Consider the following 26,639-nt stretch of genomic DNA (forward strand, 5'->3'; position numbering starts at 1 on the left):
CTGAAGATGAAGTCCATGGAAGTGTTGTTACCGGTGCACTGGGCGGCGCGATCTGCTTCTTACCTGACACGCTGGAGAATGTGAATCAGTCGCATAAAGAGCACTCTACAGGATTGAAATTCGAGTGGAGATCAGGTGTCATTTCTCCAAGGTGGATTTAATCAACATGAGCAAAAGAAAGGTATAATACAAGCTAGTCGACGATGCCCTCTATCTACCACCGCGAAAACCATCTACTTAGTCTCCTTCCACGGATACGTTACATCGTCGCCCTTCCGAATCCAGATCTTGGTCTTTCTCTTATTCACCACGTGCTCGACAAATGCCTCGCGAGTGTATTTCGCCTTGAACTTGCGGATATAGCGCGGATCCCAGAGTTCACTGGCAATACCGAGGTCCTTGCAGCAGCGCACAAGCGCATTGGAGCGACAACCCTCCGTCGCGGTGGGGATACCATCCGGCGAGAAGTAGTCCTGCTCACCACGGGCAACAGAGACGAGACTTAAATACATTTATTAGCTTTGATCGTTGATCCGAGGTACGTTGAAGGGAACTCACCGGCCGTGACAGACAAGCGCATACTCCCTCGTCACCGTTTTCGGCGTCACAATGCTTTCACCACGCGGCGCAAGACCCCATCCACCAGGCCCGAATGCTTTGTTCAGAATACGTCTGTACTTGATCTCGGGCAGGTAGAGGATTCCGTCCGGTTTAATCTCCACCTCCTCGGGGTCTGTCTCGGCCATAAGAATATCCGCTGCTTCCTTGGGGAATGGGGTTGCGGAGAGACCGTGAAATGAGCGTGTCCAATCAATCTTGTCTTCTGTGGCATTTTCGAGCTCTCGGGGTTGGTCGGAGAGTCCGCTCTTGGAGAGGTTGTCTGTTGTTGCACGGCTGGGTGTTGCCGCAGAAGCACGAGTTGCTGTAGCTGCGGAGGTGGGGGTTGTAGTACGCGGTGTTTGAGCTGGTGGCGCCGGCTTTGCAGCGCTGCTTTGTGAATTCTGGGGGCGCGTTGAGCTGGAGCTGATCGCGCGCTTGGAAATAAAGCTGGACAGCTTGTGGGCGGTCATCCAAGCGCAGGGGGCTTGAGCAGCAGCTCTTGCATACTGGAGAGTCTCCAATGTACGCCACGGGCGACATCGTAGAGCAGACATGATGTGATGGGATGATGCAGAAAGCTGGTGCTAGAGCTCAAGTTACTCAGAAACGGCATCACGTGACAACCACTGAGCGAAGTAGAATTCACGATTCTGTCTGAAGAGATCGATAAGAGGAGATTGTATATTGGTTTAGAATATAATAAAGTACACAGTTTCAATGAATCAGAGCCGTCACGCATCTTGACTCTGCGTTCGCTGGTCGTTGCCCTGTCGTTTCCAGCATTCGCGGAAAGCTTCCATCTGCATTGAGGGTCAGTGGAATGGGATATAAGACATTAAGAAACGAATAGATAATTGTATAAGCAGCAGATGATCAAATTCCAGGGAAAGATGTGATGGATAATTTTGGGTTGGGCGGAAGAGAGATGGCTAGAGAAAAGAGGAATGACAGATATTAGCCTACCTCATTCTTGCATTCGCGCCAGTCTTTCTTTGCAAAGTAGCAGTCGTTCATTTTGTCCTGCTCGGCTGTCTTTCTTCAGCAATTGGCAGACGAAGGCAGCTTGTTAGTTGCTTACCATGACAACCTGTGCTAAAGATGCGCTTGTCCCTGTATCATGCCATCAGCAACCTTCCATCAATTCTACAAGACACAAGGAACATCAATTACCACTCATCAGGCTCATCATCGTCATCTTGAGGGACATCACGAGGTTCTGCGTTGTTCGACATGGTCATAGATGGGGAGAGGAAGAGGTCAAACGGCTGGCATCGGCTTTATCCTTATCACCCATCTTATCGTCCGCCTCCCACACTTTCCTCCCTACAGTCAACAATGGCGACGCCCACGGGCAACGATGCCAATCTTACTGGCAAAAGGCTCAATGTCCTTGTCTACTCCGGTTCGCTCACCCATTCCGCTTGGCAGCTGAGCCGCTTTCTGACCGACACTGGCCCGACAGGAACCGGAACCACCGTTGACTCAGTTCGACACACCCTCTACACCCTCCGCCGCCTGCTTGCTCCCTATTATGCCGTTACCCCAGTCACTGGTGATATGCTTCTCAAGGAGCCATGGTCGGCTACTTGTGCCCTGCTGGTAATCCCCGGCGGCGCCGATCAGGGATACGGCCGGACGCTCAATGGTGCGGGCAACCGGCGCATCACCCAATTCGTGCGCCGGGGCGGTAAATACCTCGGTTTGTGTGCGGGTGGCTACTATGGTTGCAAGAAGTGTGAATTTGAGGTCGGCGATAAGACTATGGAGGTCATTGGTGACCGGGAGCTTGCTTTCTTCCCTGGTACTTGCCGTGGAGGGGCTTTCCCTGGCTTCGTCTACCACAGCGAGGCGGGTGCACGAGCGGCGCAACTGGACGTTTCAAAAGAGGCATTGAGCATCGGAAATGTACCGACAAACTTCCACTCATACTATAATGGTGGTGGTGTCTTTGTGGATGCAGCCAAGTTCAAGGATCAGGGTGTTGAAGTGCTAGCCAACTACTCTGAGAAGCTCAATGTTGATCCCGGTGAGGGCACAGCAGCTGTCATCTACTGTAAAGTTGGCGATGGAGCGGCCATATTGACTGGACCGCACCCGGAGTATGTGGTCCATGCGGACTTGACAAATTGGCTTACTGACACTCTTTTCTAGGTTTGCTGCCGTGAACCTTGACCCGAAGGCCAATGGACCTGAATATAAAGACCTCGTCGACGCACTTGCTGCCGATGACAAGGAGCGTATAGACTTCTTGAAGGCTTGTTTGTCTAAACTCGGACTACAAGTTGCGCAAGAGACGGCACACGTGCCTTCGCTATCCTCGTTACATGTCTCTGGTCTTGATGCAGATGAAACCATGGAAATCTTGGCGTGCCTAGCACCAGCTTTGACAAAGGAAAGTCAAAGCGAATACTTGAAAGACGAATATGACACATTCCGGATTGAGCGTCCGGGAACATGGAACCTGGGCGACTTGGAGGAGTCGCTTCCCACCGATTCCACCGCATCGAGTGATGGTATTATTGACTACCAGAAAGTTATCAAGAGACTTGTGTTCCACGACGATCTACCGTCCTCCAAGCTCACTCCTTACTTCAACCACCATGCATTCTATTCAAATCTTCGCCAGTACCAGTCTGAATCGAAAGAGGGCGCTTCGCAGTTTGGCTCTACCCTGATGTATGGCGAGGTGGTGACAAGTACGAATACAATCATGGAAAAGTGAGCGTTTTCACTTTCTTATGATTTAGACAAGTCTGACTCGCTTTAGGAACGCACAACTTCTTCGTCGCTTACCACAGGGCTTCACTGCTACCGCCACTGTTCAGGTTGCTGGGCGTGGAAGAGGCTCCAACGTCTGGATCTCACCAGCAGGCTGTCTGATTTTCTCGACAGTGGTTCGGCATCCGATGGAGAAGATTCAATCGGCTCCTGTGGTATTCCTGCAGTATTTAGCAGCCATGGCTGTGGTGAAAGGTATCAAGAGCTACGCCAAGGGATATGAGAATATTCCTGTCAAAATGAAGTGGCCCAACGATATCTGTAAGTTGATCTTCACGCTGAACTTCGGTAACAGTCACTAAACTTCCCAGATGCCCTCGACCCTGACGATCCCGAGCAAAAGCGATACACCAAGATCTGTGGCATCCTCATCAATTCCCATTTCATGTCAAACGAATACATCTCCGTCGTCGGCATCGGTCTCAATGCCACAAACGCATCCCCGACCACAGCCCTAACGTCGCTTGCAGCACGCTACGCTACTTCCGGCGCTGCCGCTGCCTCACCTGTAACGCTCGAGAAGCTTCTAGCCCGGGTTCTCACAACCTTCGAGGATCTTTACACCCGATTCCTCCGCGTCGGCTTTGACCGCGGCTTTGAGGCAATGTACTACGAAGACTGGCTTCACATGCACCAGATTGTCACACTCGAGGAGGAAGGTGGTACTCGTGCCCGTATCCAAGGTATCACACGAGACTATGGACTCTTGCTTGCCGAGGAGCTGGGCTGGAATGACCGACCAACTGGGCGGGTCTGGCAGTTGCAAAGTGACAGCAACAGCTTTGATTTCTTCCGTGGTCTGCTGAAGCGGAAGGTGTAAGTTGTGATATGTAGAATCTACCAAGCGGTTTCCGAGGTATAAAACACAGTACTAGGCAAAAACTATTTACTTATACTTGCCCCGGATCACTGCCATAATCGTGTAACCACATTACTAGACAAGGTATTCCTCGCAACATGCACGAGTTTCTACCAAAACGTAGCACCAGTTATCGGATCAAGTAGAAGGCTTTAGGCTAAGATTGATTAATAGTAGCAGTAGCATTTTCAGTTTCAGACCAGTTCACATAGTCATCAGGGATGTGAATATCCATTTCTCAGATCAAAAGAGCCCGTAGGCGCATATTCATACATCAAAAAGAAAGCTAGAAGAATAAATCGCGAAAAAAGAAAATTTTGGCAAAGAAATGTAACAAATCACCATCCAAATCTATCAACATCAAGATATCGAACATCACGCCTCGCCCTCATTCTGGGGCTTGTTCTTATCGCGCTTCAGCGTCCGTGAGATAAACGAAGACCGGTGAGTGGGGTTTGTGTTGGTCTCTTGCGGCTGAGTGATAGGCGTGAATGCAGCAGGCTGGGGAGGTTGAGGCGAGTAGATGGAGGGGGGCGAGACAGGGTCGTAACGATCTTGGACCTCGTAGTGGGAGGATGACTCGTTCATGCCGGAGAAGGGCTGAGCCTCGCCAGTTAGGGTTGTGGGCTCGTAGGCGTTTTCTTGGTTGTAGTAGGAGTGGTAGTTGTCGGACCCGGGCGAGCCGATGATAGGGAGTGTGGCGCTCTGGTTGGGAGGCTCGTAGCGGGCGCTACCACGGGATCCTGGAGGCGCAGGGTGACTGAGGATGGGCACTTCGCTGGTGGTTGGGGTCATGCCTGCTTGCACTGAGGAGAGGGGCGGGGGCCTCGGGACCTCTCCGTCGTTGTATGAAGCGCGCAGACCGGCCTTGCGATGACCGGTCGAGAGGCCGCGGTTTGGCGCGTTGTTGGGGACGGAGCCGTGGACACTCTGGCGGCCCTGGCTGGAGGCGCCGGTGACCGTGCGGTAGAGGCCTTCAGCCTGCTCTTCACGGCCAAAGTCGGCAGCAGGTGAGCGGGCATTCAGACGTTCGGCGATGGCGGCCTCACGCTGAAGTGCGCTGGATCCGCGGTGGGAGACGGTACCCGAAGAGTGGTTCTGTTCAAAGCCAGTCGCTGCGGCAGTGTTTGGGAATAGCGAATCGTTCGCCGTGGCGGCGGCGGCAGCAGGAGCAGCCAAGCCGGTAGTCTGAGAAGACTTGCGGTCGCCCGCAGCAGCCTCAGCACCAGCGTTGTCACCCTTGTCGTCATCACCACCCTCGTCCTTCTTCTCCTCCTCGTCGGGAACGGCGACACCAGGGGCCCGAATACGGACCTTGCGCACAGCGAGAACCAAGGCACACATGAACTTGGAGCGACGAGCAGCACGGACAGTCTCATTCGACCAGTTGGACTTGTGACGGATGTCGACACGAAGCTCGAGCTTGTCCATGTCACCAACACCAACAACCTCAATGTCAATATCCTGCTGGAAGTCACGGCAATTCTCCTTGTCGCGGACGAACAACTCCATCTCCTCGCGCAGAGCCTGGATCTCGGCGAAGGAAGTATCAAATGCAACCGGAACAGAGAGCTGCTCGTGCATGGCGTTGGCTCGAGTAAAGTTGTCGACCCACAGACTGTTCAGGATGTTGTTGGGCACCTGGGTCATGCGGTGATCACCAACGGTGCGGAAAACACTGAACAGCAGAGAGATACGCTCGACAACGTACGCCTTGTCGGAAACTTCGATGCGGTCGCCAATGTCGAAGGGGTGCTTGACAAACAAGAAAATGCAAGAACCGAGGACCTCTTGACATGTGGTTGAGAAGACGAAAGACAGAGACAGCAGCGAGGTAGCGCCAGCGGCGATAACAGTACCGAACCCAGTTGTGACGAAAGAAATGAAGACAAGAACACCGACAAGGAAGGCAACAGAAAGCAGCAGATTGTCCAAAACACGGATAGCCTGGTCGACATCGTGCATACTGCTGTTCAGAGACTTACGCATGTGACCAAACTCGGTGATGGTCAGGATCATCTCGTCCAAGGAGATATCACCATTGCCGTCCTTGTCCAGGGAAGCAAAACACTCTTCAGCGTCGGCCTCATGTTCATGTCCGAGAACCTCGATGATATCATCCAAATACAGAGACTCGCGGCCCTCCATAACGAAGGACATCCAAATACGGCGAGCCAAGGCAGCCGCACAACGTTTCCGCTCCAGAGCCTGGATAACAATGGAGTGGGTAGCAGCCGGGTTGAACACCTGCTTGCCCGTGAGTTCGGACGCGACGTTGCCAAAGGCGGCAGTGACCTTGTCACCAATGCGGCCGACATTCTGTCCGACTTGACGACCGACATTCTTAATCATGCGAAGAGGCATCACTGAACTGCGCTTGCTGTTACTATTGCCAACGACCTGGCCCAGGAGGGGATCAAGAATGGTGGTGTCCTCCTCAGCAAACTCGGGGCAGTACATGGGGAACATGTTACGCGAAGCCTCGAAGAGGAGACCGACGAGGTAGACATTGCGCTTAGACTCCTTGATCTTGGAGTCGAACTGCTTTCGGTGGTAGCTGATGGAGATGAGCTGGACAAGAGCCTTCTCGGCGAAGAAGATCAAACTGCAGACAAGCAACGCGAAGAGGATGTTCTTGACGCTCTTCTCCCAGGACCCGACGGTGGAGCTATTATCGACTCCATATCGCATAATCTAGAGGTTTGAATCAGCAAATTTGACTCGAATAAGAGCGAGGGTAGCGAGAATCTTACCGGAAGGAAGGTCACCAGCGAGACAACACACCAAAGTACAATGGTAATTGGGGTTTCGAGGGCGCGCAGGATAAGAGCATACTTGCGAGTACCCGAACTGACGAAACCGCAGAGGGTTTGGAAAAAATAGGGAATAAATTTGGCGAAGACCTTGCACACCCACAAACTGACCCAAACAACCTCGATCCAGGTGAAGAACCAGTAGAGGTGAACGCCACCGATATAAGCGTCCTGCGCAACAGTGGCGCCCACAATCATGGGAATAGCAATCAGAAGACCGATGGGAATAACATAGATCATATAACGAGTGACGATAGAGAAATTGTAGACGGCCTGGTAGATGCGGCCCAGCCGATTAATGGATCCGTCCTCGGGCGAGGCTGCCGGTTTACCCGTCAAGTCATTGATATCGGTGCGACGACGTTTGCCAGGGCCAGTATGAAGGGGAACCTTTTCACCGTCCTCCGCAGCGATAGTGTTGGAATTCGAGCCCCATTTGCGGGCGCCATTCTGGCTCCTGCTCTGAGTCTCGGTCAAAGGAATGTCGATGGTCGCGTCGTTGGGATTCATCTTGTCGTGAGGCAGATCAGGAATCTGCTCAAATCGGTGATTCGAAGATCGCTTGGCATTGATCCCCAAGCGACTTCTCATCTTGAAGGACGGGCGGCGGGGGAAGTCCGCCCTTTTAAAAGGAACGTTGTGACAGTTTAGATCGATCCTGAAAACTGGTTGGCTCGATTATGGGCCCGTGGTGGAGAAAGGCCTGAGGGACAGAAAAATTCACTGGCTGCGCTGCCAGATTTTCCCCCTCACGGCGTGCTGGAAGACCCAGAATTCGCGCCTGTTGACTGCCTGTCTCGCTAGGCTCTGTCTGCCGGGCCACTATTCGCCTTCGGTTGGAGTCGATCACTCACAATGGCTCGAGAGCGGCGCAAGGACAGCGCGGTGGAGATTGGATCGGCAAAGACCGAGGTTGTTCGAGAAGAAACCCAGAGTGCAGGATGTTCAGCTCAGCTCAGCTTCAGTTTAAGGCAGTTTACGCGTGCAGGGGACGAAAAAAAACACAAAGCCATGTTTCACCATGGCAAAGCCAAAAAAAATGTGAGACAGCCATTCTTCGCGGTTTGAGGCCCACTATGGCAGTGTGCGCATTCCAGTGCATTATTGTTATTTTCCTGCAATTTTGCTAGACCCTTCGTATTTTCGAGACTAGCAATGAGCACTATCGACGATGGAGTAGTATGAACGACAGATCTCTAGAGCTATACTTAGCTAGAATCCGTACGCGTACCTGAGGGGAAACGGCTCTAAAAGTTGCCACTCCCGTCGACTCTGGCGACCGTCTACAGGATGCAGGTCCCGCCGATCCCCACCGGGCGTACAACGGGTCCGGCGAATCGCAGCCCGTTTATGCCCCCGGTGGCGTCCCGATCACAGGGGGTCCAGATGGCTAGGGGTAGCGTTCGACAGGCCCAGCACGGCCCAGATGGGGACACTTGTTCTAAGTACAGTTTAGGTAGTCTCTTAGTCTCCGATCCGGTGTAAAAGTCCGGCTGTTTGGGATTTAGGGGGCGTCTCGCGTGGTCCCTTAATAAGGACAGGGCATAGATGACGTCTGGAACCCCCAAATAAAGACTTGGAGCCCCGCCCTGGGGGACCTCGACGGCCGTTCTGGGAGGTAACATTTATTGCGTTGTTGAATGATTTCAGCATGATTTCATTGTTTGGTTTACTCCACAGGCCTTGGGTCATATGTTTGTCTGTTTTTTAGTTCTTACCAAAAAACTTGGCTCATTCTTGGCATATTCGTGTACCCTAGGGCATAACTAGATACAGGTGGAGCACTCAGGTGTCCACCTCCAGTGCTGGACAACGCATCAACACCGGAAAACTGACCCATTTAGATTCACAAATTCCCGGTATATCCGTAGATTGATACTTGTCTATACTCGCCCAGATGTGCTAGGTGGCTAGCTTACTGGCTAGCTATTGGCTTCCTGGTATTGGATCTTCAATCTGGACATCGGACACGGTGGATTGTGATGAAACGTGAATGCATAATAACTCACCGAATCAGGCTAGACTTAGAAGCGTGCATCCAACACCACCCGGCCGTGTCAATGTACCCCAGGTGCCCCCGGCCCTTCCTATAAACCAATGAAACATATGCCATGTCTAACCCCGCAAGGTTCACACACATATATGTACAACCGCTAAGAGCACCCATCAAAAACCAACTGGCCGCTCACGCCCTCAACATGCACCCTGGACATGTGTCAAGCTAAGCTTAAGCCCTCGCATCCTTCCGCATCTCCTCGAGAGTGGCAACGACCTGCGCACGGCTCCAACCCGTCTCCAAACCCCGCACCAGAAGATCCTGCTCACTCTCCGGCGCCATCCCACTCGGCGCAGGCGGTCTTCGGTCTAGATTTGTGGGGAAAGGATACCCCTCCGCAACAGCCTGCACGAACGCCTTGATCTCGCGCTGCGCAAGCGAGTATCGGCCCGGATCCAAATCCGCGTCTGCGAGTGTCCCCGCATCTGCGTAGCGCTTAGATAATAGATCCCAGGTCCCATTTACTAAAGGGAGAGAGTCGACTGTTTCCATGGGTTTGCCGAATGCACTGCTTATTTGCAGGAGGTTTGCGACGCGGCGGAAGCCGTTCGATGGGGACATTGTGTTTGCACCTGCGGCGTGGAAGAGGGCTGGGTTGAAGAAGACGCCGTCTCCTAGGTTGAGTGGGAGCGCGACATAGTTCTCTTGGAAGAAGGCGCGGAACTCGGGTCTTCGCCAGGCGAGATATCCTGGTGCGTAGGTCTGGCTGAATGGTAAGAAACGGGTGGGACCACTATCAGCAGGCATGTCGGTATGCGCGACGGCGCCCTGCAGCGTCAGGAACTGGGAGGTCAATTGCGCTGGAGCCGGGTAGCGCACGCAGGTGTCCGTTTCCATGAAGCCGAGATGGTAGTCGCGGTGGGCCTGTTGGGCTGCACCGCCTGGATGAACTGCATTAACCTGTGCAGTGACGCGGTAGCCTGGGCCGAGCCAGGCGTCGCAGACGGTAGCTAGCCATGGGTTGGAGTAGTAGGCAAGGAAGGAGGCGGGATCTTCTTCGCCGTGTTTCTGGAAAGCGTTCCAGATCCGGTCGTTGGTGTCGCCCGCGGCGAAGTGGTCGCCTTTTGATACGTTGGAGGCACGCTCTTTAGCGATGATTCGGTCGAAGGCTACGTTGGTGGCGGAGAGGATGTTGCTGTACCGGGTGGGTGCATACATCCCTTGTAGGACAAATATGCCGGGTCCGCTGTGCAGGATGTGATGCCATTCATCTTGCAGGAGCGAGAGGGTCTCGGCTGTCACTGGCTGCGCCTCGAGGGCGGCGAGGTCATAGATGGGGACATTGCGCTCCACGGCACAGGCCAGTGGGTAGGTGGATTTATCAATGGAGCGCGAGCAGATCTGTTTGAAGTCGTCGAGCCGGACTGACTCGGCTTGATAGAGACGTGAAGGGAGGGAAGCGTGGCCATTCATTGTTTCGAATTATTATACTATGAGTCTGCACGCTTCGAACTCTCGGGCCATTTAAGTGTCCTGAGGCGGAATTCAATCTCCATCAAAGCCCCCGCACCCTTCGACCCTTTCCCACCGACTACGAGACCCGCTCTAGATCGCCAAAAAGGCCTGATTCGGTGAATTTCGGGCTTGGGATGGAAATGGGAAGTGGGCGATGCAAGCCGGAATTCAGTTTCCGAGTGAATAGCATTAGTTCTAAAAGGGTATCACAGCGAGCAAGCAGTATAGTACAGCGGTCTACCACAGGTCGCTGAATGGCAGAAAAAAAAAGCAGAAAAAGCACGAGCCGGAGCCTATAGATATGTCCCGATGCCGGACGCCAGAAGAGCAATAGCCATAGCACAACACCAACAGAAAACGAAGAGTATCACCAGTCCAATCCCATGCAAGTAGCGAGAAAATAACAACAAAATCGCACAAGTTGTCGCCGTTGCTTCGTGTACCTCATGCATCGTGATAAACCTCGTAGCCCAACCTTGCAGTGCAAATCTATGTTGGAATCAAGAGGTTCCTTTTGAGGAATAAATAAGGAAATTCGTCAAGCGGGCCAGGCGGTTCATGATCATGCGTTCATCATGACCGCTCCGAGGTCCGAGGTCAGGACCGCATCGGATGGGGTGAGTTCGTCCGTCTGGCTCGCATCGGTGAGGACTAGTTGGTTCTCCGACATGGTTTCTACCAAGGCGCTGGGTCTCCCAGCAACAGTGAAGAGGACCTTGAATAGAAACATCGGCCCCGTGCCCCCACTGGAAGCAGATTGGGGCTGATGCCGGGTGTGGGTGAGGAGAACACGGATCAAGTCGCGTAATTCGGTGTCCGTGGAGGAGTCGTGGATAGTGTCAACGCCATCGATGATAAGGAGAAGTAAGGGCGGTAGGAAGTGGAGGAGGGTATCAACGAGTGCCAAGGCAGGTTTCCAGCTGGACATTGTTCCATCCAGCATGCGGAAGCGTTCTGCACTGAGGTCTAACAAAGCATCGCTGTCGACCACACTCGGAAGAGAATCGATCAATTGGCGAATTAGACTGTAGGTGAGGGCAATCAGCCCTTGTTGGTGAGGGGTGACACCCTGTATTCCGTGGGCGGGGAGAGCGCAGAAATGGGAGATTACGGGCAGTTGCGACCGTCGGGCGAAAACACTATAGCAGGCTGAGATAAGAGCCACGGGGCTGGGGGCTGTTGTTTCCTGGGACCCGCCTACCGCGAGGGCCTGAGACCGCGGGTTCCTGGCCCATTTCTGCAGAGAGGTGATCACACTGGTTTCAGCAAGGACCTCTTTGGGGAGGTCGGCGATCTGGTCGTCGCTGTCGAAGAATGCCTGGAGGTGCTTGGAGGCGCTTTGAAGCTCGAGTCGGGCGAGGCGTCGTTTGGATCCTCGGGACCATTCGAAGGATGATGTGACTGGTAAAGAGTCAGTAACGGGGTCGCTCAACAGCGAGTTTGGGGCATATCCGCCTACCTAGGTCTGGGGCTGCGGTCGTCAAACAGACTATGCCGCTGCTCTGCTCACTGACAGGACGCAGTTGCTGGCTGACAGCTTCGACCATCTGCACCAGCAGCTGATCCCGTGTTTCTCGAATGCGAGTGCGCTCCTCCGCATCTTGTTGGATTTCCCAAATCAACCGCCGAGTTATTGTGTTTTGGGCCGCAATCCGACGCTCTGTCCCCTGACGCCCCACCTGACTCAGTTGGGAGTCTTCCCAAAGGGCACGGGGGCTATATGCTGCGTCGGAATCCTCGTCCACATCCATCGAGTCGGATGAGCTTTCGACGGCCTTGGCCTGTCGTTGGATACAACTGACCAGGTGGTTGAACTCGGTGTAGGGATCCTGGCTATGACTCGGGAGCAGCTGGCACGTAAACCTCCTCACGTACCAATCCATGAACTCGGTGAGGAGGAAAAACACTAGGGCGTATAGTTTCGCGATCGACTCCACGCTTACGGACGAGACCCGGTCGGCCAGTGGGGCAAGCGCACTATGTATATTAAGTAGGGTTGTGAGTAATCCTTCCATCACTCTGGGGTAGTTTGCTGATGCCTAAAACGCGGAAAATGCCAGAATCAGCGGGCTGTCACGATACCCGAGGAAGTGCATCGAACCCACCTTGAGCACAGATTGGAGAGCACCGTAGAAAAGGGGGCCATGATAGGAATCGGAATCCGCTAGGGTGGCGAGTAAGGTCGCGTGTGTTTCAACGGTGGGGATGAATCGGTCGCAGAGAGATGAGGCGAACCGAAAGACCCGATGGCGCGGTTGGGATGCCCATAGGGACTGGAGATTGCGCACCAGGGCCTGGACATCCTGCGAAGTCTGGGGTCGTTCCACCCACTCGACGGTATCTTCGGGTATCAGATGTCGGACAAAGGACCTCCACGTCTGGGCGAGTTCGGTGTGTTCGATGTCAAGGTCGGCGATGGCAGGGTTTCTTCACGAAACTTGTTAGATTGAATTTTCATCCCGCTCCGCACGCGACTTACGATGAGACGGGCTTCCAACCCTGGACGATCAGGGCAGCAGGCAACTCGGAGGGCATGCTGCGACGCATCGGGGCCCTAAACAGGCCACCCTCGAGAGTCTACGAAGAGGGGGGGAAAGGTGGAAGTTCAGACTGTCATGACCGGGTGGATAAGGGTGGAGTGCCGATCTGAAGGGGGAAAAGAAGGAGGAGAAGGGAAGGATCTTAGGAGAGAGATGAAAAGGACCGAAGTGCGGGTGCAGCCGCTCCCTAAAGCAACTCAGAAGGAAAAAAAAAAAGGTACTATTAATACATAGGTAAGGACATTCTTTTTCACTTGTACGCCGGTCGATGAGAGCCTCGACCCCCCTCCACCGAGCAGTCCGCAAATCACCGTGCGTGATCAACTGGTACGTGGCCTGGGCCCTGCTTGGCCCAGGAAGAGATTCCCGTGTATTTTGTAGGTACCCAGGTACCTCGTACTTGGGTCGTTAGGTACCTAGGTACCTGTGGATGGGGGTTCGGGGATGGATATGGATATGGATATGGGGATGGGGATGGGGATGGGGAGAGAGCGGGAGATTTGATTTCTTAGGTTCTTCGGTTTCTAGGTCCCTAGGTTCTCAGATACTAGGTTCGAAGGCTTTTACCATTCTAGGTTTCTGAGGAAAGCAGATAGGAATGCGAGAGGGATGAGGTTCAATTTTGGCGGCAGCCCAGTTGGAGCTACAATACTGAGTATTTGCTTCGACTGGACCACCCCTGGGACTCGCAGCGGTCTTTGTAAGGGGGAGAGAGAGGGGGCTTGGTCGATCCATGTGTCAAAGTTTTCACGGTGCCTGCGGGGCTGAAGATCTGCGTGAAACCGGGTCAGAGGGGAACCATACCTAGGTCTACTGTGCTGTGCTGTAGGTCGGACACGGCATTCCTATAAGAGGCATACCTTTCAGCCCGGCTTACTGGGCTGTGAAGGTCGAACCATAAGTTCACGGATGATACGAGAACGAGATCGAGTGAGACCAACCAACGCGGACCTCGGCCGGTGGATCCCCGGTTCAATCTCCAGAGTGTCAAGTGATGGATTCATGACACCGTCCTTTGATTATCACTATCTCGACGCTCTATCCTATAGTAGGTAATGTGTCGCGTCTGGAGCAGCCGATCAGGATCCATAGCCACCCGCCTGAACTTCCCTAATGGGACGCCCAAGTAGAACCCCATCGTCATGATCGCTTGGATCTGCTCCATCTCCACGGGGGATCCATACTACGATCGGTCTTAGCTCTCCCCTCTTTTCCCTGTTTTCCGGCCCTTTTTTATGCCAACTCCACCTCCGCTCTTCTTACGCTCCACGCTCCACGTCTTCTCTTCGAATGTGTGCCCACCCCACGCACATCCGTCCGTTCCCGTACGCGGTTATGAGGCTCCTTCCTGTCCTCCTCTTCCTCATCGCGGTCCAGGCGGACACTCAAGTGCTGCCATCTAACAATTCCCTCTCTACTTCGTCCTACTTCCGCATTTGGGGTTCCAGCCACCTCGACAACCAGCATCTTGCCCCGCTCACCCAATCTCTTCTCCAGCTGACGGACGCCCAGCAAAAGGTGGCTCTGAACTACTGCTTGCTTCCTGCACTCCCGCTAATTCCGCCTGTAGGCCTTTGATATCTCGGGCGCCGTCAAAGAAGTCACTTCCGTCAATCCATTTGGATTGCAGAGTTCGCAGATTGCCTGCATTCCGTGCGATCCGTCGTTTTACTCCGGGAACTTAGACGCCGGCCAGACGCTCGACTACGTTATCGGCCAGGATCCTGCCGCCGTCATCCTCTACAGTGAATCGGCCACCCATTGCAATCTCTCGACCGATGGTACCGCCGAGTCTTTTCGCTACGTCTTTACGCTGATCGGGAATAATTCGACGGCCATCACCGCATTGCAAGAGACCTTCAATTCCCCCAACAAGACTGTTAACATCATCGCCATGGCGACCATCAATCCATCCGGCTATACCAACAGTACCGACACGGGCGGAGGCACCGGTAACAGTCCAAACACTGGTTCGTCTTCATTTGATGTCATCTGGGGTAGTATACTAACATGATGTCGCAGCGATGATCATCCTATACAGCATTACGGGTATCATCACCGCTTTGTTCTTGGGTATTATCATCACGGGCGCTGTCCGTGCCCATCGCCATCCTGAGCGGTACGGCCCTCGCCGAACTGTCGGTCGGCCTCGACAAAGTCGAGCGAGAGGCATTGCACGTGCCATGCTCGAAACGATACCCATCGTCAAATTCAACGAAAACGATGGTGTGGACGCCGCCAAGCGAGATATCGAGATGGCCAGATCGGATGACCCCAATCATGAGCATTCCCCGGCCAACTCTCAAGAGAATGTCGCCGCCCAAACGACTCCCCGTGAGACCGAGATGGAGACTACCGAGCAGCAAGATGACCGACCGACCCCGGCTCCTGAGCCAAAGACTGACGCAACCGAGGCGGGCAACTTCTCGTGTCCCATCTGTACCGACGACTTTGTCAAGGGTCAGGACCTGCGTGTACTCCCCTGTAACCATCAATTCCATCTCGAGTGTGTCGATCCCTGGCTTATGAATGTGTCGGGCACATGCCCTCTCTGGTACGTTCCCAATCTCCTGCAATATCACCCAATCCCCTTTTAACCCCATCTCCAGCCGTATCGACCTCAACCCAGCCAAGGAAGGAGAGAACGCCGAACATCCGGAAGGTGAAAACGCCGAAAACGCCGGAGAAACCGCAGCAGACGGCACCTCAGCCGATGCAATCCAAGGCCGCCACGGCCACCGACTAACAGGTTATCTCAACGCTCGGCGCATGCACCACGCCAGCGTCGAAGAGCGCCTCACCGCACTGCGCCGCGTCCGCGAAGCAAACCAGGATCAGGCGACCGACGAGGCGTCCCGCCCCAATCGCAACCGCCTAGCCACGCGTCTCCGCGAGCGCTTCCGCATTCGCACGCGTGCTCACGGCGTCGAGACCACCAGCCCCGGCGAAAGTGGTACCACGACCCCGACCGTCCCGGCACCGGCGCACACGGCACCGGAGTCGACATGATTTATGAGACCCTCCTGATCGTGAATCTGGAATTTGCGAGACGAAATTCTTATGTGATTATTTATGAACGGCTTTTTTTTTTTTCCTTTTTCTTTTTTGGCGTTGGTGATTTTCTATGACTTGGGAAGAGGGATTATGGCACAAACGGCGTTTATGAGACTTGGAGGGGAAAGAGCCATTCCTTTATATTCTTGTGATTTTTTTCTATTTTCTTCATTCTTGCACATACGCCATGTATATTGAGATATAGGGTGTTGTAGCTCCCATTGTGAATCAAATATATACTCAAATGCTGACATGACCCAGCGACTGTAGACCAAACCAGAGTCAACCCCAGAATTCTATATCCGCCCGAGGTAAACGTCCTCTTCACTATGTTCAACTTCCACCCTTGCAAACTCAATTCGGGGCCCTCGATGCGACGACATATCCTTCCCGAATGACCGGATAAGTGCAAATCTATCAATTATAATACCAGGCAAGTCGAGCCGGACGGGAAATCGCTACGCCTACGGGGGGCCCCCAGTAATGATCAACATCTTGGCAGACGTGGGGGAAACAGGCGAAACAGGTGGAGTTCGGGGTGCATTTTGCCAGGGTGGTGACGGTGCCCAAGTGATGGTCCAAGACCCCAGACCAAGGCCCAAGACCCGGAGCGCCGTGCGAGAACCACCTTGACATCATGAATTATCGGGGCAAGGCCCGTGGTCGGAGGATTTCCGTTTTTCCCCCTGCGGAGTCCGAGATCGTCTTTCTTAGTTTGGTCTTGGGCGGGTGACTACTCTACTTTTGTTAGTTTAGGGCATAGGGCTTCAAGTTGGAGTCGCCTGTTCTCCTCGTGGGGGGGGGGCCAACCCCAAGGGAGATCGGAGGGAGGGGGAAAACGCGGCTCCGCATGAGGGTGAGAGAATAGCCCGAGATAGAGCTAGGGCGAGTGTAGTTAGTGTGAAGTTGCCAGTTGCCAAACCAGACCATTCCAGAAGGGCCCACTTTGCGCCTTTTTCCTTCGGCGTTGTATGACACATTTGATGCTTCGCGGCGCGTGTGGCCCTGTCGGCGTCTGCGGGCCACGTTTTTCACCGAGTGGGATTTTGGTTTACCGGGTAATTTGAGTCATTTTCAGTCGCTGGTAATTGGTATCTAGTGACTTGTCACTTGTCCCTTGTCACTTGTCACTTGTCACTTGTAATAGACAGGACCGTAGTGGCACATGCGGCAACAGCATGTGAACTCCACTCGTCATACGACGAAGAGTTTACGGAAGTTCCTCGGCTCGTTGAAAGCTTCCGAAGATGAAGGAGACGTATATAATGAAGAAACCGTACGAATTCCAAACATTACCTAGATACTCGTTCTCGTTACTACATTACTACATTACTTACTATAGCTGCAGCTGACAATCACTGCGACCTGATTTAACCGTCCGTCTCCACCCCCTCATTCCTCCTCATCCGGTGAACGCAAGCAGCAAGGTTTCGGTGGCCAGATTCCGGGGAAAGACCAAACACCAGACAACATGACCCGTCAGCTTCAAAACTCCCCTGCTCCCCCCCTCTTCTGCGCGCGACCGTCTTTCATCCATCAACAATCACATCATGGGCGCCTCCAATCCTTCCGTTTTCACCGCGGCCAATGTCGCTGCCGCCCCCGAAGATCCCCTCTTCGGTTTAATGAAAGCCTACCGCGAAGACCCTTCCGATAAAAAGGTCGATCTGGGTATCGGTGCCTATCGCGACAACAATGCGAAGCCCTGGATCTTGCCCGTCGTCAAGAAGGTATGCTCTCGCTTTCTCTCTTTCCATCTGTCAATTGCGCCCTGCTAACGACGCCAGGCCGATGATGCCATTCACAACGACCCTTCCTTGAACCACGAGTATCTCTCCATCGGCGGTTTGGCCGATTTCACCTCCGCGGCACAAAAGCTCATCGTCGGCGCTGATAGCCCTGCGATCCGCGAGAAACGGGTAAGTCGATGCGAGCCCGGCCACCTCCAGCCTCTCAAATCAAAAGGCGCACCAAAAAACTAACTCATCCGCCTTAGATCTGTTCCTTGCAAACCATCTCGGGAACCGGCGCCGTCCACCTAGGCGGCCTCTTCCTCTCCAAGTTCCACCCGCAGAAGCCCTCCATCTACCTCTCCAACCCAACATGGGCCAATCACAAGCAAATCTTTACCAACGTCGGCCTCAAACTCGCCGATTACCCCTACTTCTCCCCAACGACCAAGGGTCTCGACTTCGATGGTATGCTGCAAGCGCTGCAGGCAGCGCCGACCGGCTCCGTCATCCTCCTGCATGCCTGTGCCCACAACCCCACCGGCGTCGATCCCACCCAGGACCAGTGGAAGCAGATCGCCTCGGTCATGCGCGAGCACAACCACTTCCCCTTCTTCGACACAGCCTACCAAGGCTTTGCATCCGGCGATCTAGTCCGCGACTCATGGGCCATCCGCTACTTTGTCGAGCAGGGCTTCGAGCTCTGCGTTGCCCAGTCCTTCGCTAAGAATTTCGGCTTATACGGCGAGCGCACCGGTGCTTTCCACTTTGTCTCTGCCCCCGGCGCCGACGCCTCCGTTGCAAATGCAAACATCGCTAGCCAGCTGGCTATCCTGCAGCGCTCGGAGATCTCGAACCCGCCCGCGTATGGCGCCCGTATTGCTAGCAAGGTCCTTAATGACCCTGTGCTCTTTGCGCAGTGGGAGGAGGATCTCCGTACGATGAGTGGTCGGATCCAGGAGATGCGCCGTGGTCTGCGTGAGCGATTGATTGCCAAGGGTACACCTGGTAACTGGGATCACATTACCAGCCAGATTGGCATGTTCAGCTTTACTGGTCTGAATGAGAAGCAGGTGATGACGCTACGGTCGAAGTGGCATGTCTATATGGTAAGTTCCACTTTACCCCCCCCCCCCCCCTTTGGTACCGTTACATCAAAGACAATCGCTAATTGATATAGACCAAGAACGGCCGTATCTCCATGGCAGGCTTGAACACAAATAACATCGACTACTTCGCCGAGGCTATTGACAGCGTCGTCCGCGAAGCATAGTTGTTCTTTAGACAACCCGGATCGGCGTTCCTTTTCTTTCATTTTCTTTTATTTACACTTTCCCATGGCTGATGGAATTACCCATTCTCTGCTTGTTCGACTATCTTTCCTCGGTGGGTCCGGGGCTTTGCATGACATGTAGATCTACGGGCTTGGATCGGATTTGATTATGGTAGACCAATATTTAGGGCTTTTCGGTAATACTCTATATGTTTCGACGTCTGACTTCTTTTCGTCCGATTTGTTGCTTCCGTAGATTATTTTGAGAAAAGTATACTAGAGGGAGATAGGAGATGAAAATAAAAGAGGAGACTGGGTATGCATATACAATCCTCGCACCGTATAACCTAATGCATGCGCTGTATGCAATCAAAAGACCAAATCCCACACCACAAGGGTTGTACACAGCCCCACCGTTCCCCAGAACACAGCCTGCGCCGTACTCTTACGCTCAGTCGCGCGCTTGAGCTCGCGATTTCCCCGTCCCACATTCGACTGGGTCAGATCGACATCACTAACAAGCTGCGAGATATATTCCTCTTGCGTAGCCAGATGGGTAACGAGAGTTTCCTGCAGCGACGAGATTTCAATAAGCGATTTCTCGGCGTTCCTAGCACCAGGTCAGTATAAACCCTACCCCCCGATTAAAACAGATCAAGACCAGAATAGAAACATACTGTACTTTCCCAAGCGTATCCTCATAATGCCGAAGCATAGAATCATTCTCCTCGGCAAAAAGCTGCAACTGTTCCGGCGAAAGCTGCGCTTCAATCTGCCTCGAATCAACCTCACTGAGAGCCACCGCGTCGGGCGTCGATGAAGCCAGGCGCGATATCTTTGGTGGCCCGTATTGTTCCCCCACACTCGAGGCCTGAGCCTTAGCCTGAGACCCTGCATTCTTATACAACACACTCTTCTCCTTCTCCCTAATCCTCTCAATCCTCTTCTCAACCATCTCCCTTTGCACACTCGCCGCGCCCTCCAACCCCGTCCTCAAAAACCAAAGCACGCCCTCGCGCACAGTCGCAACTGTCTTCGCGCGCTCCTCTGCAAAAACTTGTTCCCCGGACTTGCCTTCGTCTTCCTCGCCGATTCCTGCGCCGCCAGCCCAGCGCCAGAGGAGTTCGCCCGCGGCGCTGTGTCCGTATTTCTTGCGCAGGACTTGCGATTCGGTTGATTGGCGGAGAGATTCGGCGGAGGAGAGGTTTGAGATCGAGGCTGCTAGGTCGCGGAGGAGAAGGGCTGTTGAAGAGTCGATGGAGTCGCGCTCAGGGTCGGTTAGGTGGGTTTGGGAGGGGTGGCGGTCGTGATTTTGGGGTTGAGGGCGCCGTTGGGGCGTTGTGGTTAGGTAGGCGTGGCGGATTGTTTGAAGATATTTTAGGAGGGAGCTGATGTGCGAGTTCTGGGGTTTGTGAGCTTGGGTCTTTGGGGGGTGTTTGATGTTGGCACTGACGATGCGATATGCCTCCTTTAGGAACTCGTCGGCGATTTCCGGGGATGGGCGGGAGGTGGGGACCTGGGGGCCATTTTTGACGGAGAGGAGTTGATTGAGGGTGGGTGTGAGATCGGTCATTGTGTGTGTGTGTGCGCGGGGGGGAGGGAAGGTGTTGAGGGAAGATGTGACGATGTGTACAAGCGGAGTTGGCGTTGGAGTTGGAGGGTGGAGCCGTCAACAGTCGTCACCGCAATTGGTTGGCTCTGAGGTACCTTAAACTATAGGATTGGGATATTTATAAATCCAGGAATCTTTGCGATTTCAGGTCTATAGATCATATTCACTGTATTTCCATGCTAATCCAAAGGGTATAATCAAATCCAAATGCTATCCAGAATGCCCAAGAACCCCAATACTACAGACCTAGATCATGGACCGCTCTTCCACCCAGACCTATAACCATTAGCACGATCTCAAGCAGAGTGTAAAGAGCTGAAAGCAGAAAGAACTCACCTCCATCTTGCCCATTTCACTCCCCTCCCTCTGAGCAACCTCCCGGGCTGAGCTGAGCAGCAACTCCAGATCCTCCTGGTCCACCATAGTAATCATGTCACCATCATCCTGCACCTTCATCTTCAACGGACACTGGAAGCCAAATTTCTCTCGAATGCGATTCTCAAACTCGGAGAAATCAACCATCGGCCCGATCATGATATACCGAATATCGTCGGGAGCATGTACCTTGGTGCGGAAACGTCGAACTTCAGGCCTTCGTGAGTTGGCGCGTCGTGAGAACCGCGCTGGTGATCGCGTACGTCGTTGTTGTGAAGGGGACGACCCGGGCCCTCCTGGAGCAGCTGCTACTATCTCGAAGCCTCCGCCGTTTAGGGGCTCACCGTCGCATACGTCGCTGCCGTACTCATCTTCTTCGTCGATGAATTGTGGTGGTTGGTGTCGGCCTCCCCGACCCCAGCCTGCATTTGATAGGCTTTGGGGGGTTGAATATGTATTGTAAGGTTCTGTCTGGGGGGGGTTGGGGTCTGTCGCACAACTGGTGTCACTAAGGTTGCGTCGGTGTCCTCCCGGGTCGCGGGGCCAGTTTCCTCGACTGGAGTCTTGGGCGAAGCCTCGCATATTCTGATGCCTAATTGTCGGTCCTCGGGGCTCTGATGCAGTCCGTGTGGTACCGATTCGTGGTTTCTCTGGGCCTGGAGGCCCATTCCCTTGTTGTCCGGATCGACGATCCAAGCCCGCTCCTGTTCGATCTAGATCTAGTCGAGGTGGTCGCGCTGCTCGGAGAGATGATGATCGGTGGTGTAGTGATCCTCCTGCTGTGGATCCGTTTGTTGATCGGTCGTCTGGTGGCGGGGTTGGTGGGAACACGTTGCGGTTTAATGGAGGTTCTGATTGTTGACGAGTGCGGCTGCTCAAGTTCTTGTGGACCAGATTGGTAGCGGCAAAAGACATCCCCTCACGCTCATCGAGAGCGGTTTTATCTATTACTATAGGTCTCCATTGAGATTCTGCACCTTGTGTGCGATCAGATGCAGCAACGAGTCGGGCCTTGCCCAGATAATCCTTGGTTTTGAGATTCTTGACTTTAGCGGCATTGGGACGATACAAGACACCCACAGGGATGGAGAACACGGTGTACCCCTATCTTTCAGTTAGCGGGAATCCGATGTTCAAGATTCCAAGACGTACCTCTGCGTTCTCACGTATGGCATCGTCGATCACCTCATGATCTGTCGTGACCTTCTCCTTTCCTGCATACTCTAGGTCTTGCATCCCAGGGCCCATCTGTCGGAGATAGACATAGCAGAGGCCACGATTGAACAGCACCTCGCATGAATACAAACGAAAGATGAGACCGAGCTGCTCATAGTCAATCGATGTGTTTCCTCGGAGATATAACAAAGTGTCGTTGAAATTGGCCAATGCTTCTTCAAAGTCACCCAGCAGGAAATTAGAAACACCCTGCTGAAAGTAAGCAATGGCGAGGTACCGATCCAAGCCGACAGCTCGTTGATAACATTCCACCTATGTTTGAAGTAAGTCACTTGCTTGATCGATTGGACGATTCGAGACATACTGCTTTATCATGCTCGCCGAGGGTCGCATATATCACGCCACAATTGAAAAAGATCTTCGAGGTATCGGCGATCTGGTCAAACTGTCGCAGTGCCTCCTCAAACTCCTGGTTGTCATAGGCCTCCAGAGCCTGGACCCATGTTTCGATTTCCTAGAATGGAATCAGTCGCATACTCCGAGTCGGCCAGTCTATATCCTTACCTGCTTGAGTGACATCGTATCCTCATACAATACTTTGGTATCCCCTGTGCCTTGATGGGCTAACCGAAAGGAAGTGATTCAAGACAGCTTCCACTCAGGTTACCCAGGCACAAGGATTCCAGATCTGGAGCAAGTCGGAAAGTCACGCGGAGAGAATTAGCGTGGGCAAGCCGATGGTATTATAAGCGACAGCAATTTGCACCGGGTCCAATGTGATGGGTAGATGTCAGACTCCGCCAAGGCAGGAACTGAGTGGCGGGGGCGAGTTGGTGGCGGATACGATACGGGAGATACTGTGAACTTGGAACTTTGGAGCTATACCGATGGCTCGTGCCGTCCGAGGGGTAATCGATCCGTTCGAAATGTATTTATAGAACCACACGATACCTACAAGCCGGGTGACAAGGGACCGGCAATCGAGGGGACCTCCGATCACGGTGCGAGGGCCCGGAGTGGCAGACACCGAGGCTAGGATCGGAGAGAAGATGGGAAAAGAAGAAAAGGGGAAGAGATGGAAGTGCAGGCCAAGCATGCAGGAGAGGGGGCTTGTCCAAACCAACTGGGAACGACCACTGGGAAGCGCCGAGGGGAAGGTGACGGCCCAAGAATAACTTGCGTTGCACCTGCAGCACTTCTGCACGATGCGATCAATCAAAACGCCCCGTCCCAGCTTTCGTTCGACCGCGTCTGTGAGTGGGCGTTTTTGTCGCGAGTCTCCTGCATGACCGATGAATCTCGTGTCTCTATTCTATGGACCCTAGACGCTCTTCAACTTCATCTCTTGAGGTCGCAGACCCCCTGTCACACCGCTTGGTGCAGAGGGCCAGGCGGGGGAGCACATTGGCCATTTCATCTCTACATGATTTCCCGGACTCCATCAGACCCATAGGAAAGGGGGAAATGATGGAAGACTGGTTGGTTCGACGAACGGGCCGCGGTGAGGATCCATGGGCCAACGTGCGAGGGTGCGGGGGTCGGAAAATACATACTGTACCCTTGTCCAGGTGGCTTGGGCGCTTACTATTGGCTCTTCGTCTCGTCACGGCGCTTGCAGTGCTTTGATTAGATTTCAACAGTTGACCACTATCGTTAGTTATCCTGAATCAATGGATGGATCCTAAGGGGAGCGAGATGAGTGAAGAGTGGGGTCACTGGGTTCACCGGAGATACTGAGGTGGATGTCCATCTCTGAATCGCCAGGTGCGCGCAATGGTACTCGTGAGCAAAAGTACCGTGAACTAGATGTTCGTATAAGCCCACATAGGTCTAATCGCGAGCAACAACTCCGCTATGAGCAGGGGTAAATCTGGTAGCGATTGTTTATATTTAGATGGATACCCCCCAAAAGAACCCGTATCTATGCTCATAGTGAGCATCATTGTCATGTTCGGTCCACGGAGTCAACCGTGCAGGTCAGCATACCATCGCGATTTGCAGCCAAGTGGTTCTTGAATGAGGCATTGTCTGTGCGCTTGTGCCGTTGAATATACGATTGGACATTATCTTCCGTCAAGAGGAAGCTTGATGTGATAGTGTCGGGGACCTCGGGGGATATTGGGGTCGGACGCATGGTCTGCTCACATTTTTGATAAAGACACACGAAGGATCCGGCCATCGGGCTTGACGATTGGACGGCAAGGCGCTCCTTCTGTATCTTTGCTCCGATGCCCAATGGGCAGAACTAATTTTAGAATATGCAGGAGTCAAAGATCCACCCGTGGTAATGAGAGAATAAGAAAATGAGAAAAGTGATTTCTGGGACCTCTAGATCATGGTATTATCACTAAGCCAATTTTATGGTCGATTGTCTGGGTCAACTGAGCATCGTCATCTATATCTTGGATGCCCGAAAGTGTTCATTGCCCTCAGAACCGGGGAAATGCTTCTTATCCTCTTTCAACTTACGATCAACCGCTGACCAGATTATATTCCATCGGAATCAAAGCAAGTGCGTCGCAAACGCCTTCCTTTACTATGAGCATCTTGACAGGCTGGTCCATAGCATACTCAGTTCAAAGTCTTGGTAGGCCTGACCTGCCACATATTCGTCCACAAAGACACCGCCAGCTTAGCGTACAAGAAACAATAACCTTGCCTTGGCCATGCAGCCAACTGGCTGATCTTCCCTTTCTCCCAATTGCGAGTCAACACAGCTCCCATCTACTGTTCCTTTCGATCATACGTGGCGTCCCCATTACCGTTACCGACGATACTGGTTCCATATCTCACAGGTGTCGGCTAGACTCCAAATGACCTCGGATATGGTATTTGAGTGCCCCATGACAATATTCACAGTCATTCCAGTTCCCATGTACTTAAATTCGCTGTCAATACGAGACGCACCGGCCTTCTTTAACGAAGATGCCAGTCCATAGCTTGGATGGAAATGAATCAGAAGATAAACAACCCGGGAACTACTGATCAGGTAGTTGATAGCACCGAGTTGTTGATGTTGAGTCAAAACAGCTCTCATCCATTCCAAGACTCATTCTGCTGATCCTACAACGTTCGACGTCGCTATGGCGGAAACGTGCTGATACTTCGGAATTAAGTCGGAAGTAAATGACATCGCGGGGAAGCTTAGTTCGGGACAAATTTCACAAAAATTGAATGTAGATATTGTGCAGCAATGCTACTAAACATTCAGGAAAAAAAAGAAAAAAATCATGATGAAACCATTGGAGTCATAGTCTCTGATTTTCCTCGCATTGATATATACACTCGGTCAACTGACAAGGATGTCGCCAAGCACGACAGCACGACCGGCATTACCTAGTCGCCTCCCCCTCCTTTAAAACGTCCGAGCACGACAACAGCCCCCCTACCCCTTTACCATCTCCACCAACCCTCCCAAATCAACAGAATCATTCATTCGCCATCGCAAATGGTTTCCCCTCCCTTTGATCGCCCACGATGGCCGAAATCTATAATACTGACCGCTTCGCGGAGCTCTATTACCCGTCCAACACGGCCGAAATCATGCAGCTGGGTCTCGCTGGTAGATTCATAGCGACCCTTTTCGAAGAAAGCCAGATCACGTATGCTTTCATTGGAGGATGGGCCGTATATTTAAGGGGCGGAAGCCGTACGACGAGGGATATTGACATCTCCGTAAAGACTACCATGGACCATCTGAGGGAGATCCTGATGGCACAATCCCGGTACTTGCTTTCCTTTACTCGAATTCGGCTATTCGCGTATTTGCCAGAGAGAGGGTTTTAACGTGCTTTAGAATACATTTCCCGGCCATACACGGCAAAACCTCAGTTCAGATTTTTATTGATGTCGGCCGTAATTTTGATAAGGACTTCCCTCACATTCCGGACTTGGCGGTTAGTATGGATGTGGTGATTAGCGGTGAGTTTTTGTATACTTATAGCGGTGGCGATAGTGCTAATCATTTAAGAGCAAGGGAACCTTGGCACACCCGTTGATCTCGGATCCTCGAGGGAATCCATTATGCCTGTTTGGCCCACGCCCCAGGGCTCACCTGTTTTGGTGCTTGGGCTCTTCTTCCAGATCTATGCGAAGCTCGATGCATTCTCCCGGCGCGGTGGCGAGGGCAGCAACGACTTTCTGGATCTGGAATTCTTATTCTCAACATATGCGACTCAAATACCCAGTCTACGAGACTACTATGACTTGGAACAGCGAAGGTACTTTTGGAGACATTATGCCACGACGTATGTGGCCTTCCCAGAGCAGGTTGAAAATATGAAGACACTGCTTGGTGTTTGACGTATATTCATAAAAA

The 26,639-nt window shown here is 53.0% G+C and overlaps 12 protein-coding genes across 12 annotated transcripts; 5 read left to right on the forward strand and 7 right to left on the reverse strand.

The window, feature by feature from the left end:
* Positions 1-233: 233 nt before the first annotated feature.
* Positions 234-1,154, reverse strand: N7443_004866 (putative mitochondrial genome maintenance protein Mgm101; the record flags this gene model as incomplete). The annotated part of the gene is made up of 2 exons (XM_056884922.1): positions 234-501; positions 559-1,154. 2 exons carry the CDS (start codon positions 1,152-1,154, stop codon positions 234-236), a joined length of 864 nt encoding a protein of 287 aa, XP_056743200.1.
* Positions 1,155-1,935: 781 nt separating this feature from the next.
* On the forward strand, positions 1,936-4,383 carry N7443_004867 (biotin--[acetyl-CoA-carboxylase] ligase BPL1; the record flags this gene model as incomplete). Its single annotated transcript, XM_056884923.1, has 5 exons — positions 1,936-2,699; positions 2,752-3,318; positions 3,368-3,639; positions 3,690-4,194; positions 4,317-4,383. 5 exons carry the CDS (start codon positions 1,936-1,938, stop codon positions 4,381-4,383), a joined length of 2,175 nt encoding a protein of 724 aa, XP_056743201.1.
* Positions 4,384-4,612: 229 nt separating this feature from the next.
* On the reverse strand, positions 4,613-7,641 carry N7443_004868 (serine/threonine protein kinase; the record flags this gene model as incomplete). The annotated part of the gene is made up of 2 exons (XM_056884924.1): positions 4,613-6,931; positions 6,991-7,641. 2 exons carry the CDS (start codon positions 7,639-7,641, stop codon positions 4,613-4,615), a joined length of 2,970 nt encoding a protein of 989 aa, XP_056743202.1.
* A 264-nt stretch (positions 7,642-7,905) lies between these two features.
* N7443_004869 (uncharacterized protein) lies at positions 7,906-8,118 on the forward strand (the record flags this gene model as incomplete). Its single annotated transcript, XM_056884925.1, has 1 exon — positions 7,906-8,118. One exon carries the CDS (start codon positions 7,906-7,908, stop codon positions 8,116-8,118), a length of 213 nt encoding a protein of 70 aa, XP_056743203.1.
* Positions 8,119-9,277: 1,159 nt separating this feature from the next.
* Positions 9,278-10,519, reverse strand: N7443_004870 (phytanoyl-CoA dioxygenase family protein; the record flags this gene model as incomplete). Its single annotated transcript, XM_056884926.1, has 1 exon — positions 9,278-10,519. One exon carries the CDS (start codon positions 10,517-10,519, stop codon positions 9,278-9,280), a length of 1,242 nt encoding a protein of 413 aa, XP_056743204.1.
* A 604-nt stretch (positions 10,520-11,123) lies between these two features.
* N7443_004871 (uncharacterized protein) lies at positions 11,124-13,096 on the reverse strand (the record flags this gene model as incomplete). Its single annotated transcript, XM_056884927.1, has 4 exons — positions 11,124-11,962; positions 12,021-12,600; positions 12,667-12,988; positions 13,041-13,096. The coding sequence occupies 4 exons, from the start codon at positions 13,094-13,096 to the stop codon at positions 11,124-11,126; spliced, it is 1,797 nt and encodes a 598-aa protein (XP_056743205.1).
* A 1,295-nt stretch (positions 13,097-14,391) lies between these two features.
* N7443_004872 (RING-H2 finger protein) lies at positions 14,392-16,110 on the forward strand (the record flags this gene model as incomplete). The annotated part of the gene is made up of 4 exons (XM_056884928.1): positions 14,392-14,619; positions 14,672-15,071; positions 15,124-15,655; positions 15,711-16,110. 4 exons carry the CDS (start codon positions 14,392-14,394, stop codon positions 16,108-16,110), a joined length of 1,560 nt encoding a protein of 519 aa, XP_056743206.1.
* Positions 16,111-17,705: 1,595 nt separating this feature from the next.
* Positions 17,706-19,158, forward strand: N7443_004873 (aspartate aminotransferase; the record flags this gene model as incomplete). Its single annotated transcript, XM_056884929.1, has 4 exons — positions 17,706-17,885; positions 17,943-18,074; positions 18,152-18,994; positions 19,066-19,158. 4 exons carry the CDS (start codon positions 17,706-17,708, stop codon positions 19,156-19,158), a joined length of 1,248 nt encoding a protein of 415 aa, XP_056743207.1.
* A 369-nt stretch (positions 19,159-19,527) lies between these two features.
* On the reverse strand, positions 19,528-20,731 carry N7443_004874 (uncharacterized protein; the record flags this gene model as incomplete). The annotated part of the gene is made up of 2 exons (XM_056884930.1): positions 19,528-19,768; positions 19,836-20,731. 2 exons carry the CDS (start codon positions 20,729-20,731, stop codon positions 19,528-19,530), a joined length of 1,137 nt encoding a protein of 378 aa, XP_056743208.1.
* Positions 20,732-21,016: 285 nt separating this feature from the next.
* N7443_004875 (putative PB1 domain protein) lies at positions 21,017-22,900 on the reverse strand (the record flags this gene model as incomplete). Its single annotated transcript, XM_056884931.1, has 5 exons — positions 21,017-21,046; positions 21,107-22,249; positions 22,298-22,633; positions 22,686-22,835; positions 22,886-22,900. The coding sequence occupies 5 exons, from the start codon at positions 22,898-22,900 to the stop codon at positions 21,017-21,019; spliced, it is 1,674 nt and encodes a 557-aa protein (XP_056743209.1).
* Positions 22,901-24,266: 1,366 nt separating this feature from the next.
* Positions 24,267-24,500, reverse strand: N7443_004876 (uncharacterized protein; the record flags this gene model as incomplete). The annotated part of the gene is made up of 2 exons (XM_056884932.1): positions 24,267-24,458; positions 24,486-24,500. The coding sequence occupies 2 exons, from the start codon at positions 24,498-24,500 to the stop codon at positions 24,267-24,269; spliced, it is 207 nt and encodes a 68-aa protein (XP_056743210.1).
* A 1,298-nt stretch (positions 24,501-25,798) lies between these two features.
* On the forward strand, positions 25,799-26,623 carry N7443_004877 (uncharacterized protein; the record flags this gene model as incomplete). The annotated part of the gene is made up of 3 exons (XM_056884933.1): positions 25,799-26,046; positions 26,118-26,242; positions 26,292-26,623. 3 exons carry the CDS (start codon positions 25,799-25,801, stop codon positions 26,621-26,623), a joined length of 705 nt encoding a protein of 234 aa, XP_056743211.1.
* Positions 26,624-26,639: the final 16 nt, after the last annotated feature.

Source organism: Penicillium atrosanguineum (genome assembly GCF_028827265.1).
Source record: "Penicillium atrosanguineum strain IBT 20685 chromosome Unknown utg000003l_segment0_segment0, whole genome shotgun sequence".
Taxonomy (NCBI): Eukaryota; Fungi; Ascomycota; class Eurotiomycetes; order Eurotiales; family Aspergillaceae; genus Penicillium; species Penicillium atrosanguineum.